The 22,106-nt window shown below is 53.9% G+C and overlaps 7 protein-coding genes across 7 annotated transcripts; 3 read left to right on the top strand and 4 right to left on the bottom strand.

Annotated features, from left to right (window-relative positions):
- Window positions 1–1,285: 1,285 nt before the first annotated feature.
- INS49_004481 (uncharacterized protein) lies at window positions 1,286–2,509 on the bottom strand (the record flags this gene model as incomplete). Its single annotated transcript, XM_043165270.1, has 1 exon — window positions 1,286–2,509. The coding sequence occupies one exon, from the start codon at window positions 2,507–2,509 to the stop codon at window positions 1,286–1,288; it is 1,224 nt and encodes a 407-aa protein (XP_043017985.1).
- A 587-nt stretch (window positions 2,510–3,096) lies between these two features.
- On the bottom strand, window positions 3,097–4,131 carry INS49_004480 (uncharacterized protein; the record flags this gene model as incomplete). Its single annotated transcript, XM_043165269.1, has 1 exon — window positions 3,097–4,131. The coding sequence occupies one exon, from the start codon at window positions 4,129–4,131 to the stop codon at window positions 3,097–3,099; it is 1,035 nt and encodes a 344-aa protein (XP_043017984.1).
- A 648-nt stretch (window positions 4,132–4,779) lies between these two features.
- On the top strand, window positions 4,780–6,342 carry INS49_004479 (uncharacterized protein; the record flags this gene model as incomplete). The annotated part of the gene is made up of 1 exon (XM_043165268.1): window positions 4,780–6,342. One exon carries the CDS (start codon window positions 4,780–4,782, stop codon window positions 6,340–6,342), a length of 1,563 nt encoding a protein of 520 aa, XP_043017983.1.
- Window positions 6,343–6,924: 582 nt separating this feature from the next.
- INS49_004478 (uncharacterized protein) lies at window positions 6,925–7,839 on the bottom strand (the record flags this gene model as incomplete). The annotated part of the gene is made up of 1 exon (XM_043165267.1): window positions 6,925–7,839. One exon carries the CDS (start codon window positions 7,837–7,839, stop codon window positions 6,925–6,927), a length of 915 nt encoding a protein of 304 aa, XP_043017982.1.
- A 1,942-nt stretch (window positions 7,840–9,781) lies between these two features.
- Window positions 9,782–11,992, bottom strand: INS49_004477 (uncharacterized protein; the record flags this gene model as incomplete). The annotated part of the gene is made up of 1 exon (XM_043165266.1): window positions 9,782–11,992. One exon carries the CDS (start codon window positions 11,990–11,992, stop codon window positions 9,782–9,784), a length of 2,211 nt encoding a protein of 736 aa, XP_043017981.1.
- Window positions 11,993–15,683: 3,691 nt separating this feature from the next.
- INS49_004476 (uncharacterized protein) lies at window positions 15,684–16,751 on the top strand (the record flags this gene model as incomplete). Its single annotated transcript, XM_043165265.1, has 2 exons — window positions 15,684–16,111; window positions 16,145–16,751. 2 exons carry the CDS (start codon window positions 15,684–15,686, stop codon window positions 16,749–16,751), a joined length of 1,035 nt encoding a protein of 344 aa, XP_043017980.1.
- A 958-nt stretch (window positions 16,752–17,709) lies between these two features.
- Window positions 17,710–21,316, top strand: INS49_004475 (uncharacterized protein; the record flags this gene model as incomplete). Its single annotated transcript, XM_043165264.1, has 3 exons — window positions 17,710–18,615; window positions 18,670–19,673; window positions 20,104–21,316. 3 exons carry the CDS (start codon window positions 17,710–17,712, stop codon window positions 21,314–21,316), a joined length of 3,123 nt encoding a protein of 1,040 aa, XP_043017979.1.
- Between the last annotated feature and the right edge of the window lie 790 nt (window positions 21,317–22,106).

Below are 22,106 nucleotides of genomic sequence, written 5' to 3'. Positions count from 1 at the left end.
TTTGAGAGCGATTGACGAAACGTGTTATTTGAGAGAGGAATTGGTCTGTATAGGGATTGTGGTTGTGTGGTTGAGGTCTCACACAGTCGAGGCAAGACACGGCAGGGGTCGACTAGCTGGTGAAGGTTTTATGCCCGACTCGTGTGACGATTTGTCAGCTTGGAGAATTTAGAGTTGATGCCATCGTGCACTAAAAGCATGACGTCAGCGAGCCATGCAACAGCGTGGAATCTCATGGATGGGGAATCGCTTATGTTGCCGAATTCTTCGAGTTTGACGACACCATTGTGCAGTTTTAAACACAGCCAATAGTGCCTAGGCCGGATTGAAACACAACATTCGTCCAACATTTAGATGCATTTACAGGTACCCGGCCGTCCAGTGTCAGCACTAGAGCAGGTGTGGCAGAGCGCTAAGCTTCTGAGCATCACTCCCATGCCGCATAAAACCTCTATGGAATTAGGACCAGGGCCAGGGTGTAAGACTGGCCATGCTAATGTAAACAGACAATGCCATCATCCATGGTTGGTGATTTCTGGATTCGGGCTACATGACGGCTTCTCCATAGGACGACAGGTCGCTTGTCAACCATCACTGGCAGGTCCCTGATTCCGAACAAATTCGAACGATGCACCCGCATCCCCGTTCTCAGGCGTCTATGTGTTCAAGAACTGAGATTGACTCTCGTCGTTAACTCCCCTTTCTAGTTACTTTCAAGCAGCCACAGCAGAGAAACAGACGCCAGGGAACGATATCGGTAACACCAAGAGAAAACAAGGCTCGCAACGAGCCACTGCCCTTGTCAACCCAGTGAAGTTGTTTGGTAAACAATTTAGAGCTCTTTTAGCCACAATTCAAGCTGTGAAATCTTGGGCGAAGCGCGATAGCATGATACATAAATAGCAAACTTTGTAGTCCGCTATGGCTCCAGCTGGAAACATCCCTGGCTCATCACATAGTGAGCCTTAAATTGGTATCGAAGACATTGGACAGCGTACTGACATTAAACTTGCCTGATAACTAAGATGACCATCAGAGACTCGCTTCACGCCAACCCAGATCGTATGATGAACTGTTCTTGTCAAGAAGCAAGGTACCCAAGTAGATTTCTCTGCATGAAGTTTGGAGATTCACTTTGAAGGACAGCAAGTCTTCTTGAGGTATCATATTAGGGTATTATACTATAATTTCACGCTAAATAAATGGCAACAACGCCGCCTCCATCAATCTCCACCCGCACCCAGACCAACTCAGGAGTCAGGACTCACCTCCCAAGCCCCCACCCTCACGCGATCGGCGCGACGACCAACACGCTCCTCTCCTTGCCCTCCTCGAGCCCGCCCCGCGTCGCAGACCCCTTCCTCGCCTCGTGGTGCTCCTTGGCCTTGTCGTAGAGGTGCCGGGCGCGCTCGCCCAGCGCCTTGCGGGCGTGAGAGAGACCCCCGTGCGCAAAGTCCGACGACGGGATCGCAACCGCCGCCCCGACTGCGGTGGCGGACGTCGCTGCGGCGCCGGGGACGTAGGTCATCTTCGCGGACGAGGATGAGTGGCCCTTGGGGGATGGGCTCCGGCGTGGCGGTGGCGGGAACGCGCCGGGCATCTGGGCGGCGGTGTCTGGCTGGGGCGTTGTGGAGGTGGACGCGGCTGCCGGTGCCGGGCGCGGGGGCAGAGGTGGTGGGGATGCGGCCTCTGTTGGGCTCGCGGCCTCGGCGGCGGGTGCAGCCTCTTCTGATGTGCTCTCCTCGTTGCTGGTCTGCTTGTCTGGTTCGGCCTCGTCCGTCGTGTCTTTGGCCGCGGCCTCGTCGGTGTCGACTCCCGCAACTGAACCGCCGACTTTCGCGGCGGATATAGCCGCACTGCCTGCGAGGCTAGGACTGCTAACTGGCTCCTCGGGCTCCTGAGTCTCGGTGGCGGCTGGCTTCTCCGGGGGAGGCTGCACGCGCTCGGATTCCTCGTACGCAGGAGGCTGATCGGAATCAGACTCTGCCTCGTGCACTTGTGCCTCAGGCTCCGATGACGGGGAGATCTCGGCCGGGGGAGACAACGGTTGTGGGTCTTCGAGCTTGACCTTTGGCGGGAGCGGCGGGGAGGCGACTCGCTGGATAGGTGACTCTCTTCCGGAGCCCTCAGCTGACGGGCTGGAGATGGTGTCTTGCTTCTTGATGTGGAGGGGCTGGATATCGAGCGCGGTAAAGAACCCTTCGATCTCGTCGGCTACTACCGATGCACGAGGATCTTGTGGTGTTGCTGGGGGCGAATATGCCTTGTACGCAGGTTTTGGTGTTGAGGACGGAGTACGCTGGTGGTGCTGGGCTGATGTCTGGGGTGCTTCCGAGCTTGATTTCCGGGCGTGATGGTTACCAGCGCCGGGTCGGAGAACAGTTGGGTGCCTCAACGGGGATGTATGTCCACCGGGAATCAATGTGGATGGGTGACGTTCGGGCACTTTCTGGGTCGAAGACACGGTGCAGAAGAGCTCCGAGTCGGGGTTCGCGGTGGTGGAAACCATGGTGGGGGAATTAAGAGCAAAGTAGATAGAGAGTGGTAGTCGGGATTCTTTGTGGGAAGCAATTGTAGAGAATGTGAAGATTATATGTTGATAGGTCAATTGGGATCTGAGGGTGAGTGTGAGTTACAAAATCAGAAGTCAGATAGTCTGTCTCGGCCGTGGCTAAATAATGCAGGTTGGCAACACAGACGATCTGTTCAAGACAGCTGAACGAGGACAGAAGACCCACTACGATAGGACGGGTTCCAGGGATCATCAAACGGTTGCCTCAATGTAACCCTAGAAAGAGCCCCTGGGATTTGACGGTGAGGGAAAAACAGAGGAGCAGCCAGGGGTTAGGTGGGTCTAGCCCGGGGTGTCGAGCTTGAAGCACACAGCCACGAGAGGCGCAGCCACCTCCCGACATCGACCGCGTAGGAGACCTCACAAATGACGCACGTGACAGCAGCACGTCACATAATGACGATACGGCATCTCTACTAGTATTGACATATTGATGTAGCAATTTTTATGACCTAGGCTGTTTTTCAAAGGTTAGTAAATCGTATTGCAATCAGCGATCTGTTGTGGTTAGCATGTCACACCGCCTATTTGCCAATCTCTAACATGAGCTGTTCGAATTCAACATCGTGACCGGTGGCCTCTGGCTGCCGAGCCATCCTGTCCTTCCTCCATGGAGGCACTTTTCCTGACCCTGTGCCCTTTTGTGGACAATCACGAGCAATGTGCCCGGCGTTCTTGCAAGAGTAACAAGTGACACCGGCTACGAACCTTGCAGGTATCGTGCAGAAGTAATGCCGGTGACCAGTTTGGCCACAGTTATCGCAGACCTGGTGCTCGTCGTTGCGGAATGTCCCATTTATGACAGCCAACTGGCGAAGCTGGTCTCGCTTCCGCTGGTTCTGGTCCTCAGGGGCGGAGGCGGCAGCCTCGATGACCTCGTTGACGAGCTTCTTGGCGTGGTTCACTTTCTCCTGTGTCTCAGCTCTGATAAGACAATGGAGCGGTTCCTGTTGGTCGTCAGTAGTTTCAATACTAGCTTTCCTGTGGGTACGCGAATGGGTTGCTCTGCCTTCCTTGACTGAGCCTTTGCCTCGGATGGCGATGTTGGCGCCGGACTGGTTGTTCATGTCGGTGAGGCTCCGGCCGCGTGGTCCGAGAATCTGGCCGATGAAGTTGACGTGGGGAAAGTCTTTTACCGGGATGTAGACCTTCTCAGTGACTAACTGGCGCTGAAAACCACGGAAGTTGCGAGAGGCTTCGTAGCGCGGGATGGTGTTGATGGCGAAACCAACCAGCGCTTGGCGTTCGTCCTCCAGTCGTCGGCGGTAGCGTTGCTGGCGGGTGTTTATGCGGCGGCCCGACGAGTCGTACACCGGTGGCGGCGATGGCGATCTTGATGAGTCAGTTCGCTGTGTGAGGTCAGCAGAACGGGCCTCTCGGCCGATCTCCTCGATTCGGAAGTGGAGGATGTAGGCATCGAGCTGTTCGGGTGTCATGGCTGTGGTAATGGCAGTCTTGAGACCATTGAGTTCTGCAGTCGGGGTTTCTGAGCCCCAGCGTGTTCTTCGTTCGCTTCTTGGGAAACCGCCATTCCGTTGATGAGTATCGGAAGAAATCATTTTGAAATGAGGGTTGATGTGTTGAGGAGAATCTGAGGAATGCTGCCTGATAAGATGAGCGTTGCTGGTTAGTATTTTTTGTGGTTGTCAGAGACGGATGTGATGGTTGCAAAAATCTAATGGCACATTTGAGCGGGAAAGACGAGGGTCATGAGCTTATATAGCAATTTATGTGATTCTACTCAATTGTTTGGTCAGGCACTGTGACTCAGAGAACCCGTGTGGATGGTCCCTTGTTTGATGCCACGCTAGTCAATGGGTGACATCTGTTAGAGGTTGGCCCAAGCCCATTAGCCGCTAGCCAACTCGGTCCTGGCGTAACATGCTCCACTACTAAAAGTCGCTAACCAATGAAATCCCTTGACGGACATGCGTAGCGCGACGCTCTTGTGAGTCTGTATACCTCTGTATGGGACTAGCTCGAATGCTGTACAAAAGCTCCGTCACTTCAGCTCAAAGACTCAGTCACTCAGTTCAGCGAGTCACGCAACTGATTCCTTCGGCTCCAGTCAAGCAGGGAGTCATAGGGGACCGAGTCTTCGGACCTCACAACTTGGAATACAAAACGCTGCCCATTGCGACCAAAATACTTCTGCGACGTTACCACACAAACCTCCACGACTTCTTGCGACTTTCACTGCCGTCAAAATGGCGTCTCCTGTTGTTGCAGTTGCAGTCTCTCCCATCCGCTCGGCTCGCTCGACTCCTGCGAGGCGGCGTCAGATCACACCGTCTGCCGAGGCATCATCATCCAAGCACTCACTCATTCTAACCACCCCGAGGAAGAAGCCATGGAACCTATTTCTAGGCGGCGCTCTTCCAACTCAGCCATACTTCGCACCGAGACAACTGTTTCCTCAAGGTGCTGCCACTGTGGATGCCATACAAAATTTGCATGCTCATCCGCTTGCTGCGCCTACACCTCATCAAAACATTGGAAGACATGTCCTACTACCATTCGACCTGAGAGACCGTACAATTTCACTGGACCATGAAGATATCCGACCCGTGCTCTACAACGTCTTTCCCGGCACACTCAATGTCGCTGAGGGCCGACAGCGTTCAGTTCTGCTTTTCCAAGTCGAGAAGCTTCCCGAGAAGCCGTGGCCTTTGACCGTTGGGGGTGTTCCTGTCACTATCACTGATGGCACAGAAGGACGTGGTCCATTATTCCCTAAACAAAAATTGGTGGCATCCAACATCCAGATTTGCTCCCACTTCGCCGAGCAGGACCTGTCATCTAGCATAGTTCTCAGGAACTTGGTTCGAGAGGTCAACGAGTTATTTCAGAAGAATCTCCCCGGAGTTCGTCTCCTGGAGTTCATGTGCACAAAAGATGAAACATTCTACGCCATTCTCGCGAACGAAGTCTCTTTGAACGCTATTCGTGATCAGTTACCTGCCCGGATTGCCAATCGTTTGGTGGGATACATGCGAGACGAGGAGCTAGGGCGACCGCAATGGGCGGATCTACCAGCAAAGAGACTCATCAATCCGCGTCCAACGGAGGGCATAATCGATGATACCCCGTACGATGTACTGAGACCTGGTGTTATCATCTGCAGCCAGACATTCAAAGACAACGCGCACCCAGCATGGTTCTCCACAACTTCCGGCGTCCAGGTCGAGAATTCAGCAGGCGACCGGTTCATGACTGCAGCTTCGCACGGAATAGGGGTCAACGAACGTGTTTGGCAGATTGCGTCTCAGGGAATGCAGAAGCTGCTCGGCAAAGCTGTTCAAGAAATCTCGTTCACTGATGTCAGCTTGGTGCAGTTGGAACAGGACATTATCTTCACGAACGAGACTTTTGAGAACAGTGCTGGGGAAGTCCCACGATTCACAAGACTCTTTGGTGAGGATCCAACAAGGGATAGGATTGTGGGCGGGAACTGTTACTTGAACAGCCCTTACACAGGCAACATGGACGGGGTTGTGGTGATGAATTCCATCAAGTTGGAGAGATCCTCGCATCCTACAGAAGATGCACTGAGGTATGTCCTCTACAATTGGGCGTACATGGGCCAGGAGGAAGGAGATCCTGACAAAGAGCGGCCACCTGACGGGACATGTGGTTCGGTGATTTGGGACGATGATGGTGTTCTTCTCGGATTTTACCGTTACTACATTGCAAAGGGTCCGTTCGCAGGGTTTGCTGCGGCGGTAAATGCAAGCGAAGTAGTGAATGCCGGGTATCGCCTGGCCAGATAAATAGTGGCCAAAAACCCACATCGGCTTCTTACCGGCAATTGAAGGACATCTCATTCGGCCTGTGTTTTCCGGTATTCAATAGCCTTGGAAACACCTTGGCTCCCAGATCCGTGTATTGAGCATCCCATAGGACTAAGCATTGATTTTGACTAGTCTACAACAACTCAAGCCAGAGCGTTGCACAAGGATAAAATCTCAAAGACATGGCACTAAGGAGACTGATTTTCGCGGAGTAGTACGCAGTTATCCACCCTATTTAACCATCGCTGTGCGCCTAGTCATCTACTTCAGATTCCTACAGCACCAAGTATCTTTCATTCACTATTGTCTCTACATCTAAAACCTGGTGATATGAACTAATTCAACTGGCATAATTACATGGAATTATCCTTCACTGAATGTCTGTGTGCCGGTAGCTATCATTCCTTGCCACCGTCTTTTACACACAAGGGGTTTTTTTAAGACAACGGAGTAGTATTTGACATACGATAATATTTATGCTCTACTAATCATCAAATCCATTGCAGAAATCACAAAAGAAATTAGCGTCTGCCAGGTCTGGCACAGTTATAGTTCCCCTTACTAGGAGCGCTGGGAATGTGCCCACCACAATGCACAGGCCAGGATACAGTTGAAAACATTCTGCTCCACCTCGTCTCGAGGTGCGTAGACAATGACCATGTTGTGGGGTAGAGGCGTACGGGTCCTCAGTATCCGGTGATGAAAAAACTTCCAGAGCCACGTCTCGTTCATGACGGCGAGAGGATTCCTCTGGCCCCAGCCAAGCTCAATCAACTCGTCCGCGTCAGAGGGGTGCAAGCAAATCATGGTACTTCCATCGGGACGGACATGGGCAATCTCGCCACCCCACTCGGTCACAGCGCCGGGGGTGCCATTCGGTGGCGCCTCTGGCAGGTTGCGCGTGAGTGCCGGAAGGCCCGTGAGATAGCTGGTTTGGTATCTGAACACTTCCGGATCCGTAAGACCCACCTCTACAAAAAGGTTTCTTATCCATCGCTCTGCACCGGGAATTGCGTCGGTTCTCTGGCGCATGGGACCCACACCGATTATTTCCGGGCGATCACCGAGACGCTGAGGAATGGCGAAGGTGTATAGACCTCCATTGTATGGCTCCAACAGAGGGTCGACAAATGGCGTCGACAAAATGTCCACACCGATTATATCCATGAGAAGAAATTTGTATAGCTTATTTTGTAGCCATCCTCTGACGGTCGAAGGTCGGCCTCCGCGCCCTAAACTCAGAAAGCGAAGGTAGTCGCGTCGGAGGTACAGAGCAGTCTTTAGAGCGTAATAGACGATAAAGATGTAGTAGAGGAACCAGAATATAGGTGAGCAAAAGCAATAGTCTTCCAGAAAGAACACAACTGCATCTGAAACATCTTCGTAAAAGTACATCGGATCTGTCCAGGGATTTGAAAGCTCATTTAACATGGTTGCGAGCCGGTGCTGTATACGTAGCAAAGTGGGGTCAGCCATGTTGATAGAGGTGTAAAGTTCCGCTTAGCAAAAGCAATTGGGTCTTGCTATATCTGCCTCTCTTAATGTTCAAGTTGTATGTATGTGGTCCCTCGAAGGTTGGTTGCATATGTAAAGGAAAATATTCAGTCCTGGCAGTTCCGGAGATCTTATTTATTCATATAGAACTGTATGTTGAAGGGCATCTAAGATTCCTTTCAAATGACCATCTTTTTATCGTTGTTCACTTCTACAAAACTCTTCGAATCCAATGCTTCTCATTGTCTTACAAAATCCCGATTGAACTTATAATACAGCTGCTGCAGCTTCTTAGTATAGTCTGGGACAATGGATATAACAAAGACGCTCGGGACTCACGAGCCGCACCTTGTACTGTTAGGTCTCATTGCGAATATGGCTGATAAAGCATCTGGCTATCTCCTACTATTGTATTATGACTAATAGCTTTCAAACGCTACAGACTTGCTAATGTTGGAATTTGCCTAAAACCCGGTCGTTAAATGTTTTCTATCAATCCGAATCCGAATCCATCCGATTATTCCATCCCGGTCGCTCGATCGGGTCCACGTCGTAAAGTCTGCAATCACGCGTGTTATGCTCGTACAGTCTGTAAGATCCGTACATCATTTTTCGTTCCCAGGGGTCCCGATAGATCTTATACTTTGGCATTGAAAGTCTGGAATCCCGACGGACGTTCTCCCTATTTGCCAAGATCGGTAGTGGGCAGGATGACGATGCCACGGCGGGTTCCGACTCAAGGAAATACGCCAGAGACACAAGCTGGTCTTGTCGCAGCGCATATACATTCATCGTCACATGACGCCGGTGACTGTGGAACCATACCCCATTTTGCTGTAGATTGTTAGATTTGAAAGAAAGCATCACACACTCGGAGAACCAAACCTCTTTCCCAGACTTGTGCTCGGCCCAGTATGCCGCGACATCCGCCACGCCATCGAGAAATTGCTCGGGTTCATCGAAGGTGAGCCATAGGAGAAAGGGCGTTGGTTTTCTCTTTCTGCGAACTGGCTTCTCGTCATAATACTTATCGTCGGGGTACTTGTGGTGTTTATGAAAGCCGCCATCGACTTCCCTGAACACCTGAACGGCAAGTGCGTGCACAGCCACGGCAACGAGTTCAACAAGTGCAAACTTCGATGCCTCGGACGCGGCAGTTGTGGACTGGTACCGTTCCAGGGCCTAGAAGCCAGCATTAGACGAAGCGGTTGTGCGTGTGGTGAGTTCGCCGAGCGGCCAATCTTGCCTCTGTTCTGGTTTCCATGGACAGAGGATCAAATGCTCCACGTAGCGCCCGGGTCTTCTCTATCGCTTCAACACGTAGCTCCTTGTGGTTGTATACGGGCTCCTCTCGTGCGTGTGTGTGCTCGGACTGGTCAATGGCCACATCCCACACCGGCAAGCCGTCGACAAGCTGGGCGAAGGTGATCTCGGCCAGGTCAGTGGCAGGCACGTTTGAAATGGCCCGCTTGAAAGCCGCTTGATGTGCAACATCAAAGGGCTTGGGCGGCGGTGTTTGTCTCGATTGACTTGGGAGGGGGTGTCGTAACCCATGGGTCGCGCTTCCACCGGAAGGTCGGTGACTCAAGGGAAGATCTCATCGAAACTGTCTGATCGACCTTCAAGAGTTGGTGAGTGGTTGAGGTATGCTCACTCAGAAAGGGGAGGGCCAGTGGTATTTAATGTGGGCGACGTTGAGAGCTTGGGTAACCCGTCGATACAGGACAATTTTCCAGGCAACAGAGCCCCACCCAACGTGATCCTGTGCTTCAAGACGGACCCATGTATTAGCGCCAACGTCAAAATACGATGAGTGCCTTGAAAGCGATTGTTTTCATTTAACTCTGAATTAATGTCTAATAAAGTCTAACTATAACATTCAAAGCACACGCTTCTACATGCAGTTAATCATGAACAGGAAAGATTACAAAGTAATTTGCAATGTCTTAGCCGCACTCGGCACTCCATTCGCAGACACAGCAAACAGGTAGTAGAACCCGGGGAGCAGGATGCCATAGTCTTCAGGCAGGACGACCGTGTACTCGGTGCCGACAGGCGTCGGGTTCGTCAGGCTGCCGTCCGCAGCGACGTCCCCAGCCATCTGCGTTCCCGTGACGGTGACGTCGACGAGAGGCACACGACGCTGGTCGGTGTTGATCGAGTGTGTCACAGACCCGAGGCGGATGAGCACGAGCGTCGAGTTCTCAGCGACCTCCTCGTTCTGCACGACGATCTTGAGGGTGGCACCCGCGGTGGCGTTGGTCGCGGACAGGGTGTCGATGGTAGGCCGGGTAGCCGCCGAGCCGTCCTCGTTGAACAGATACGGCGGGCTGAAGATCTGGCCATCAGGGTGGTCCACCGTGCGGTCACAGTTCGAGTCGTCGGCCGTCATGGACGCCAAGTAGCAGAGACCACCGCCGCCACTGAAGACGGTGGCGTCGGGCAGAAGGATGGAGATGGAGTGATAGTTCCGCGGGACGGCCTCGCGCGCCATCTGCGTCCAGGTCTGCTTGACCGGGTCGAACAGCTCAGGATACATGATGCCGTCGGTATCCGTGAAGACGAGGGACCTCTTCTGGCCGCCCGTCACGAGGACGGTGCCGTCGGGCAGCACGGCGGCGTTGGCGAAGCCGCGCGGGTAGGCCGGGTCTGGCATCCTCTCGACCTTGGACGGCTCCCAGGGCTCGCCGATGGTGGTCACATGCGCGCGGTTGTTGGCGTCGCTGTCCGTGTAGTCGGGGGATCCAACCGCGGACAGGACCTTACCGGCGACGGCATCGTAGATGGCCCAGATGCCGCACATGGCGTCGTCGTCGTCGCGGGTGCCGGCCTCGAGGACCGAGCCGTTGCCTTCGGTGCCGTACCAGTGCTGAGTCTTGGAGGGGCCCGCCTGGAAGACGGAGCCGTTCTTCCAGCCGAACAGCCAGCCGTGGTTGTCCTGTCTCCAGATGCCGCCCTCGTCGGCAGTCAGCATATCCTCGACTGCGGCGTCAGGCAGGTAGGTCCACTCGTTGGTGTCCGCGTCGTAGACCTCGCCGTTCTTGCCGCCCCTGCCGCCGGAGTATGACCCGCCAATGGTAAATACGCGACCATCAGAGAGCGTACATGAAGATTGATAACCACGAGCGATGGTCATGTTGGGTGCGCGGGTGAACTCATTGGTCTCTGGGTTGTAGATGCTCACGGCCTCAGCGTCGGAACCTCCGCTGATGACCATGCGGCCATCCTCCAGCGACGAGAGGGCAGGGCAGAACATGTCATGGTGTGTGTTGGCAACTTCACGCTGAGAGACCTCTCCTGTGCCAAGGTTCAGGTCGCCGAATTGCGTCTTCCCTGTTGCGCCGCTGAAGTCAAAAGCCTTGAAGGACGAGAAGAAGAGCATCCGCTCGGGCGCAGGGAATGCAGGCACGATGTAGGCGGCAACAGGGATGACTGGGAGGCGGATGAGGTCAGACCACTGTCCCTTGGTAGCTGGGTTGTATGTAGTCTTGCGTTGGATGACCTCATATCTCTTATTGGTGTACCAGATCAATGTGTTCTGGTTCTCATCATCAGCGCCTTTGATGTGGCAAACCCGGTCCGCGGTATCGTAGACGGCTTTGGCACAAGCCTTAACGGTTGAGCATTGCATGGCGCAGTCGACGGCATTATCAACGTCCTTGATTTCGTTCAGGTCGTTGCCGCGAAGATCTGTGCCGGGGCAGATCGAGAACTGTTCCCCTGACTCTGCCTCATAGGTCGTTTGGTTGTATGGACATGTTGCAATATCCGTCGTCTCGGGGAATTCGTTACTAATGTAGACCGTGTCGAGGTCCTTGTTCTCCGTCCAGGTTAGGTCGTCATCGTTCGACTTGATGTGGCACACCTTTCCGCTACTGTCGTAGACAGCCTTCAAGCACAGGCCGTCTTCTGCACATAGTGAAGCACACATTTCAAGTGTGTTCACCATTTTGATCTGTTGTGCAGATTTGCCGACCCAGTCTGTGCCGGTGCAGATGTTATAGTTGATACCACTGGTGGTGTTGAAGCCGGTCTCAGTGGTCGGACAAGCCTCGAGGGCAGCCTCTCCCGCAGCAAGGGACAAGCGGAACTGACATGCCATGGCGAATGCCATGGCGCCGGCGAGATACGTCATGGTCGTTCAATGTTGTTTTCCCCTCTTGTGCAGGTGTGAAAATCCGAGTTGAAAGGAGTGTGATTGGTGTAAAATGTGCCGCTCGGGGGTATAAGGTTAAGGGAGTGTGTTTCTAGCCAGTGGTGTTGACTGCGGAGAGAGTGACAATTACTTTTGAAGTGTTGGAAGGAGTGTAATACTAAATCGCGTAAAAAGAGAGTGGTTGTCAGAGACTATGAAGAGAGGGACTGCTAGCGATGCTAGTAGGAAAAGAGTGACAAGACCCAGACAGAAATCTTCAATGATTCTGGACCTGGCGCCGAGAAAAGGCTGTATGATGGCGACAAGAGAAGAGCCAGTGCAACATGCCTCGGGGGAGCTCATTGCTCTTATCCCAAGTTGAGAGCCAAGAAAGAATACGGATACTGAGAGCGGGACGGGGGGCATAGTGGACACGGCTTGAGTCGAGATGGGATGAACCGGATCAGTGTTCGGGATACAACCTGGCTGCCGTGAGCCGGACTCGCGCCGGCCGATCCGACCGCGAGCAAGTGCATGATGTGCGCTTGTCGTCTGTGTTCTATTCTAGTCACTATCATCAACGAAAACACAGAGCTTAGCACACGAAAATCGAGATACGCGAAGATGCATTGACGCTGATTGTGGATCGCTGAAGATCATTATCATCGACAGTCGATGCCGTGTGCGCGCCTCCATAAAAGTTGTTTCTGCGGATCTTTTGTGGGTTGGCTGCAAAAGGGTTTTCCATTTCGCTCGCCAAGCACAAAGTTCATAAGCCAAGGATTTACCTAGTGCTATTGCAGCTATTGGGTTATTTTAAGCATCTTGGATCGCTTCAGGGGTTCAGGTCTGGGTCCTTCATTGTAAACTCGGACAAGGCTGAGTCATTCGCTACTGAACGCTGCAGGGATCATAGTTTCTCTGGAGATTTGAGGCTCGGGAGAAAATGGGGTAAACCCACTTTACACTCTCGATGACGACTAAATAGTACAATAGCGCGGATAACTACCTTTTGGACGACTCGTAAGGATCTTTGTGGTGACTCGCACCTCTGTCCATAGAATACTGTTCACTCTCAGGTTTCTCATGGTGGTTACCATTCGGGCCAGGAATGCAGTTCGGCTTCCGTCAGCCTTGGCACAACAAGGCAAAGTGACAGTATGGAGCACTACAGCGAGCGAAGACATGCTCGCTCTTGTGGCCGTGGTGCGGAAGATGCTTCTTAAAAGCGACTCAATTTGCACTTCCACATGTCCTGATAAGTTGCAACCCGGTGTGGAGTCATGGGCTCTCGTTGTTCCGGTTGCTCCGCGCGTCCAGTCCAAACTAGGCTGGAGATGTGCAGCAAATCAGCTGCTCATGACGCAACTCACCACCTGCAATTTTCCGGAGCGTCAAAGCGACTACGAATGAGGATATAATGAAGTTTTGGACGCAATGACCTCCGCACATAGGGTTTGAGATAACGATGAGCTATGCGGCTGCCTGTTGAGGAAACATGATCGATTGAAGTACTCACTGCCCACCGGTCCAGTGTACGGGCGAGTCAATTCTCACATCACATGCCTAATAATAAAAGTGATATATCACATCGTGGAGATATTCGTACAGACATCCTGATAAGTTTCATAAATCTCACTCGTTTTTTGGGGGGCCACGCGTGGACACTGGCTGAAGCAGACCGCAGTTTTGTGCAAGGCCCGTTGGTGTTTCGTTAGCGGCTTCCCACTGTCTAAGAGTTTCCTCTCTTCAGACGCTGATTGTGGACAGAATTGTTGTACTCTCAAACTCGCTTGGCCGTACGGCCTCAGGATATTCCATACCGGTAGACAAACTGTCCACAAATTAGCACTCAGATCATGATATTTTAGGAATGACCTGTTCAAAATTTATTTGCAATTGGAATATTTGAAGATTCCATCATCGCCTTTATCCTTGATTGAATAAATATTGGCTGCTGAGAACCTTCGGACATTGCATTGTTCCAATCTTAAAACAGCCTCGCGGCGCATTTGTCGTTCTCGTGACCACTTACTCCTTATATTCAATACTGACGTTGGGCTCATTCGCAATCGTTGCAGTTGACAGTCGTAAAGAGGCAGACAAAGGTTACATGATCTTTAAAAGGCTACTTCTTGCTGCACTCGATCTGTAGAGCTAATTAGCATTTTTCCATCAGGTCGACCAAAACTCTTTCCCTGTATCCATACCAGCGAGTTGGATGGACTCGCTCTATTATAGCACGAGTCACCCTGCGCTCGGATTTAGGAGGACGGTCAGCGGTAGCAGTTGAAGTCTCTGAGATGGCGTTGAAGTGGATAGATACGTCGGAATATTGAGATAAAAAATCGGACTCATTGCTGATATCGAACATCGGAAATGGTGGATGTGAGAAAACAAGGTCCAAGCTAGCAGCAAATGAAAAGGGTCGAGCGACAAGAAGTGATGATAAGAGGTGAGTGCTGTAAGGACATAACGGACTCGAAAACCATCGCTACTTACCAAACGAGGACAACAGTTCGACCGAACCTTGCAATTGGTCAGCGGACTGGCCCATGTACTTCAAGGTTCCACCCAAAAATCCTCGAATGAAGCCAGCGTCCAGATCCTGGGCCTCATAACAACCCGAAAATGACTTGGGAAGTGGAAGCCAGCATTAAGGCCAGGACTCAAGTCAGTATCGCCCTTGAAGGAAAGTCGCAGATTTGGGGCGGGGTGCTAAAAAGTTCAGAAAGTGGCAACTCGAACCTCGATCGAGGCAGCAGTCTGTGAGAACGGGGCACAAGGAAAATTACGAAGTTAATCACTGGTCAGTATGGCAACCAAAACGTATTGAAGATCGAAAAGACGAACGTTTAAACGTCGATTATGTTGAGCAAGAGGCTCCAAACACCACCCTTGGAGGGGAAGGGGACGAAAACTCAAATGTGTTAGACATCATATAAAAATGCAAAAAGTACAGGCCGAGGAGCATCACCAGCTGTGGCTCGAACTCAGAGTCTCTGCGAGTCCGTACCTGACGATACATCGGGGCTCAAAGCTCACCCGACGATCACGCCAGCGGTACGCAGCCGTGTTTACTTACACCATCTGCACTTTGGACTGTTCTTCTTTTCGACCTCTATAAGGGAGGGGCAGAGGCTCTCCAGGTCCGTGCGGCCTGTCCATTGTGGCCCCTCCGCGCAGTGAATATTGCCTAACGTGAGGCCCAAGTGTCCCTCATGGCCAGCCAACCACCTGCTCCTCCTGGAGTCAGAACAGAACGACGGCCACATTCACTGACCGCCCATTCACTGGCAGGTCAGGATCCAACATGAATCACAATGCTCTCTCGCCTTTGCCCTCGGTCCGCAGGCCTCCCCGCCTCACCCTCAAGCCTTCGATCACCTTTCGCCCCTCTCACTCCCCTTGCCCACCCTCTCGACCTCCCTCTCGCCCTCCTCGTGGGGCGCATGCTTTTACCTGCCCACACCCATCGCTTCAGACCTGTAGACCTTCAATTCGATCCAACACCCACACTACCTCGACCCAATACTCACACTACCAGCACCGACAATACCAACACCCACAGTACCAGCACCGACACTAAAACGCTGACACTAAGAACGCCCACGCGAACGCCCACAACGAACGCCCACACGAACGCCGACACTCGACGCGACACTCGACGCAACACCAATGGGAAAACGAGATGGAAGACAAAGACACCGACAATCGCCCAATCGACGATCGCCCAATCAGATTGGATGGTCGCACCGTGGCCAGGGCAATCATCAGGCACGACCGAAAGCAAGCAATCGAGTCAGCGAATGCAGCTGCGTCTCATGTCTCTACTCCGGATGATATCCAATTCTGCACCTTCAGCGATGGAAGCCATAGCAATGACACTGAGAACTGGGGTGGAGTTGCGTTGGCGTACAGACAAAATTGGCTGCCGCAGGGATGGGCTGCAGAGCGCGAGGCCACATATTGTGGTGGGTTAATTGTTGAGAGCGCCTGGTCGTTTGTCCCCTCGGACATGGTTGCGAAGGCCTGGCCATTTGGCTACGCGGTTGGGTCACTGGTGATGGAGGGCGTGGGCGTCTTGGAATCCCTACATGCAGCAAACGAAGAGCTCGAGTGATATCTGCCCGTGCTGACAAAACATGCCAGCACCGTCGTGGTCAGAGCGATGACGGATTGTCAGGAACTTCTCCAATACACCTCGAAAGCAACGCTGACGGCAAGCCAAGCCAAGAGGCTTCCTCGACGATTGGTCAAACATATGCACGATCTGATCCTAGCACTGCAAGATCACGGTATCCCTGTGGTCGTGGAGCTGCATTGGTGCCCACGAAACAGTGTGCCACAATTGTTGACGGCTGATGCGCTGGCAGGCGAGGCGATGAGAAGTGGCCTGGGATACTGCAATGTCACACAGAACTTCTGGTCTAAAGCCATGGAGTCGGTGACCATGAAGCAGCTGGAGCCGATGCTCTCGGAAGCCGTCAGGTTCGCTCGTGTCGTTGTGGACGAGGAAATCAAGAACTTGAAGACAAGACGGGGGAAGAAGGCCGGAGAAAAACGCAAGGCAGAAGAGGAATGGGAAGAGAGCGAGAGGAGGCCAAGAAAGAAGTCAAGGCGATCAAAAGCTCAACCAAGAAAACAACATCGGCCCACCATGCCGGCTACCTGGGGACTGGACGCCGAGACCACGACAGTTTTCACAAGCGGCCCTGGAGGAATACACAGTGAGATACCTGTTCGGCACGCTCCATAAATTCGAATGGTAGCTCTTTCCACCCAAGAGACAAGGGAGAAGAACGTCTTCATCAACGACGGCGTTAATCATTTCTCCTTGATTGAACCAGTCGATACCTGAGCCCACTAGGCCGGAAAGGGTGGGGTGGTCACAAAGCAGAAGACGAGGAGAGGTTGTCGAGCGAGACGCTGTCCCACGAGAGGTTGTTCCACAAGAGAATATCCCGTATGAGACTACCCCACGAGAAGGTGTCCTACACGGAGTGATCCCACAGGAGGATATCGCACGGGAGGGTGTCCCACAGTAGGGTATCCCACAGTAAGGAGTCCCATAGGGAGACTATCCCACAAGAGACTATCCCACAGGAGGTTGACTTACAGGAGGTTGAACCATATGAGGATGTCAACTGCATGCTATCCCACAGGAGGCTGTACAAGAAGAGATGGTTGCATCGCGTGGTAGCCGCCGGCGGGTTTCTCACAGGAGATCGTGGCAGAGGACGCAATGCTGTCGGAACGACATTGTGAGATGACAACGAGGAATGTGTCGGGATGGTTATCAGAGACATTGGAGTCTCCGAGAATGACCGTTGAAGTAAAATGTAGATAGAATACTTGATGATAATGCCGATAATGAACGACAGGCGTTTTACGACTCTTGCAATGTTTGACGACATGAAGTTGAAAGAGCCGGACTGCGCCACATGACGCCACAATGTGCCACACCTCCATGCGAGTATCGGAGACAATGCTCCGGGCAATCCGGGCGGTTCTAAGTTTCCGTCACAGCGACAGGCCAAACCTTGCACGGCAGGGGCCGAGGTTAGACGTCATCAGACGGGTAGTCTGTCAGTCACTCAGTCCAGGGATAAATCTCACTCACACTTACTTCGACGCACAGACAGAGATCACCAACAAGAAAAGCAGCAACCAAACAAACGGCAAACGCAAAATCATGGATCTTGGCCGATAGCACGATGCCCTCGACAACTTCTCTGCTCTTCCTCCTTCTCATATGCCTGGTCCTCGCCAGCCCAGTCGCAGCGTTTGGCGCTGGCGAGGTGCCGCCAGGCAGCGAGTTCAAGGGCTATGTCTGGCGCCACGGCGACCTGGCCGAGGTGCTGAAGTTCCTGCCGACCAGCTTCATCACCGGCTACAGGTTCACCAAGCTGCAGCGCAAGCAGATCTACTTTGGCAACTGGCTGCGCGACTTTTCGCAGGTCATCGACACTACATGCCTCGAGAACGTCCCCGAGCCCATCCTGCGCGCAATCGTCTCCGTCATGGCCTTCATGGAGTTTGGCTTTGCCACCGATGAGTTCGACGTCACGCGTGAGCGCCTCGGCTGCTACACGCACGTGGAACATATCGATAATCCCTGTGGCTACCCCGAGGATGCAAAGAAAATTGACGCGCGCCTGCGTGGTCCGGTGGATCCGAGGGAGCTAGAAATCGACCCTGAGACAGGCATGAAGAATTACATCGCCAACTCCGGGAACGGGTGGGATACGTCGGCCGACTACCTCCGCGGGCAACTGCTTGAATGCGTCGAACTTGGGCGGAAAGGACGGGCTCAGCACGAAACAGAGGCGAGAAAGGATGCGTTTCGCCGGCTGGGTGCTGCCTTGCACACGCTGGAGGATTTCTCTGCACACAGCAACTTCATCGAGCTGTGTCTGCATGAGCTCGGCGAAGACGGCATTTTTCCCTTCGTCGGCGACGCTTGCCGGATCACGATCCCCGACGGCGCCAGAGCAGGAAAGGTTGTCGCACCTCTAACTACTGGGACTTTTGGCATGTTGGACATCTTCCACTCTTTGCTGGGAGAAGCCGACGACAAGGCAGTTCTGCAGTCCAAGGGCTCCCTGGGAGAGCTGGCGAGTGTAAGCAACTTTGACTTGTAGTAAACCTGGCCAACGCTAACTATCGTGTCGCAGAAACTCAACCGTGGCGGGTTGGCCTTTGATCGCCTCTTCCAGCTTATTAAGACTGGGATTGGAAGGCTGAGCCAGATCCAACCAGACATCGACCCGCTCTTGCGACAACTCCAGACCGTCCAGGAGATATTCAAGAAGCATACGCCTGACGACAAGGAGCTCCCGACCCCTAGTGACCTGCCCGATGCCAATCTCTTGTGGAAGACGATCGAGCCCGTCATCTATCTCCACGACGCTGTCTCCAAGTACTTGCAAGCCGGCCAGGAAGACGAGGAGGAGTCGACACAAGACTACTCCCACGGCCAGCTGGGCGAGTACACCAACCAGCTTGTATTCAGGTACCTGGCAGTGATGATAGAGTCGTCCGTCATGGAGCTGCGCAATGCTGTCAAGGCAGCCCGCGACCGCGTCGACGAGGAGGCCGCCAAGTGCGACTCCGCGAAAGTCTTCAAGGACGGCAGCTCGGCGTCCGACCCGAGCCACTCAGATCTCTCCAAGGATCATTTCAGCAACGTGCTCAACCAGCCCGGCGGGCTGGTTGCGACAGTGACGACCAACTGGACCACTCAACAAATCGTAAAATGCTGGGATGACCCAGACATCGATGCAGAACTGGTCATCGACAAGGTCCTCTCCATCCTACACCATCCATCTTTTCCCGACAACAAGACCCCGATACAACAGTACATGTTCGACACGGTCAAGGCTTGGTGGGATACCACGCCGTCGGATGAAAAGGACCGCATCCGCGGGAAGCTCACCAAGGGGAGTGTGCGCGAGCGCCAGCACGAGGACCACAACCTGACCCTTCGCGACTTCGAGAACAAGCACAAGGGGCCAGCCGACTTCCCCGGCGCCTGGCCCGAGGTCAAGCAGCCACCCCGCAAGGCTTCTCTCATCCAGGCCGGCGTCAACGACGCCATCGCCGACTTCAACTGGGCCCTGGCCGTCACGCAGAAGGCCCGGACGGACCCCCGGGGTGCGGGGCGGGACGTGTGGAACGCGTCGGGGTATTTCGTGCACAACATCATCCTTCTTTATTTGGCGGTGATGTACCGGATCTTGGGGGCGTTCACGTGGGTTTTCTCTAAACTGATATGGCCCTTTGGGCGGAACGGGAACTCGGACGTAGATAGACTACCTGAAGATACCACTTGAAGAGGCACAGGGCTGGCGCACCGAGATGGTTGCATTGGGGAATACTCGCGCACGGTTTACAGAAGGTCTGATTATACATTAGACTTATTTACAGGAACGCTTTTTTAATGATATTACGCCTAACCCACGACCCCTTGTTCACCACACACATTCGTTTATATCCTCTCTTCCCACCCGCGGCTTGAACAAAATACCACCTCACTTAGTAGTTGCATAGCAGTTGTCGTTGATAGGCAAGCAGACCGCCGTGCCCCGGGTGCAGGCCGTGCCGACAAGACACGCCTCGCCGGCGCCGCACTGGGCGTCGGACGTGCACACGGCCGTCGAGGTGCCGCACTTGCCGCACGAGCTGCACACCGACGTGCCGTTGACGTCGGCGTGGCACGCGCTGAACCCGGTCGCCGAGCTCGGGTTGCACCCGTTGAAGGTGTTTGCCGCGGCGGGGGTGTTGAAGTTGTACGACTGCAGGTCCACGCCGCAGACCTTGTTCGGGGCCGCCGAGGGGCTGGGGACGACGGAGGAGGTGGAGAGGCTGCTTGTGGGCAGGTCGCTGGATGTTGGGGAGAGGGTTATGGTGGACTGGCTTGAGGATGGGGTGCTTGAGGGGAGGGTGCTGGAGGTGGAGAGGATGTCGGATGACAGGCTTGATACTGTGGATGAGAGGCCGGAAATTGTGGAAGAGAGGCTCGGCATAGTGGATGAGAGACTAGGGACAGTCGAGGACAGGCTGGGAATAGTCGACGACGAGATAGGAACAGATGAGGACGAGCTAACAACAACAGACGATGTCAGGGAGCTGGCGTCGCTCGAGGACGACAGCGCCGGCGTGGTGGTGCTGACGGCCGAAAGCGATGGCGAGGACACGACGCTTGAGGCCTGTGACGAGCTCGGCACAATGGAACTTTCTGGGGCGGATGAGCTTGCAGCTGCGCTCGACGAGCTCGAAGCAACCGAGCTAGGACTGGCCACCGACGGAAGAGCAGAAGAAGCCGATGACGATGCGGTGTTGGAGAGGATGGACGAGACGATGGAGCTGATGCTGGACAGCTCTGCGCTGTTTGTCACGGTGCTGACGGGCACGAACGACGAGCTCACGCTCAGCACAGAGGTGATGACGGACGATGAAGCCGGAGTCGTCGCAGTGGATGACAGGTGGGGCGTAGTGCTCGTCGTCGTGGGCTTGCTGGTGGTGGTCGAGGTTGTGCTTGCCACAAAGCCCTTGCTCGTGGACGTGACGGTGGCTCCCTTGACCGTCACGGTCGTAGGAAGAGTGACCCTGGCTGTGGACACCGTCACCGCCGTCTTGCCTGTGACGGTAGTGGTGACCGTCGGCGCGGTCCAGACGGACGAGAAGCACGAGCAAGCAGCGGATACCGCTGGGATGGCCAGGCCAACACGAGCTGCCGAGGCAAAGACTGCAAAATCAAGCAGGGCGCGGTCCTCGAGTATGGCCCGCTCGTCCAACTCGTGGACATGTTCGCTGCGGTAGTAGACATCACGCTTTCCGTTGACGACCACGGTGGTTGTCTGTGTCTTATCCGTGACATAGACAGTCGAGTATGCAGTAGCTCCGACGGTGCTGTGAAGAGGGATATTAGAACGGCTCGGTTGAGGACGGCTCGGGAGCGAACAGCGAGGCAGGGGCACCCACACAGTAGGCGCAACTGTCACGGTGGCAGTTGGTGTCTTTGGTGGCATATTCACGGCAGCCTTGCAGAAAGGAGCCGCATAGGCCGGGAGAGCCGCCATGAGGCGGGAAAGGACATCACTCGAGCAGGTAACTGCTCGAGGGTCCACCGCTACGGCGGCTGAGTTTCCCAGCCCTGCCATGATGGCGGCAGCGACTGCCAGGGGGGCCTTGGTATGCATTGTTGCTGGAAAGAATGCGTCGTATGTGAAAAGATTGTTGTGTTCGTGGCTGCTGGATGGCTGTCTGGTAATTACTAACGAGAGACTGGGTGCTCAAAGAGTGGAGCCCGGAAATGAGTGAATCAGAGTAAACAACGAGTGTGATTGCTAGCCGTGACGACGAGTACAGGTTGACTTCCAAGAATCAACAAGGGATCGACAGCGGCCATCTACTTTATAATCCATCCTGTCGGGACAATCCGAATTTCCGCTCATGTGCGTGGAGGCGGAAGGTGGGCGCAGCTGGGGTGAAGCTAGTCGAAAGCTGTGCACGGGCTGGGATACAGGACCATGTTATATCCCGGGTGCGTGGGGTGTGACTGGCGAACTATTAGGTTCCTGCATTAGCCAGGAGGGAGTTGAAGCCACCA

This window comes from Diaporthe citri (assembly GCF_014595645.1).
Source record: "Diaporthe citri strain NFHF-8-4 chromosome Unknown scaffold_12, whole genome shotgun sequence".
In the NCBI taxonomy this organism is placed as follows: domain Eukaryota; kingdom Fungi; phylum Ascomycota; class Sordariomycetes; order Diaporthales; family Diaporthaceae; genus Diaporthe; species Diaporthe citri.
Note: the sequence above shows the minus strand (reverse complement) of the source record. Positions and strands in the feature narration are given on the sequence as shown.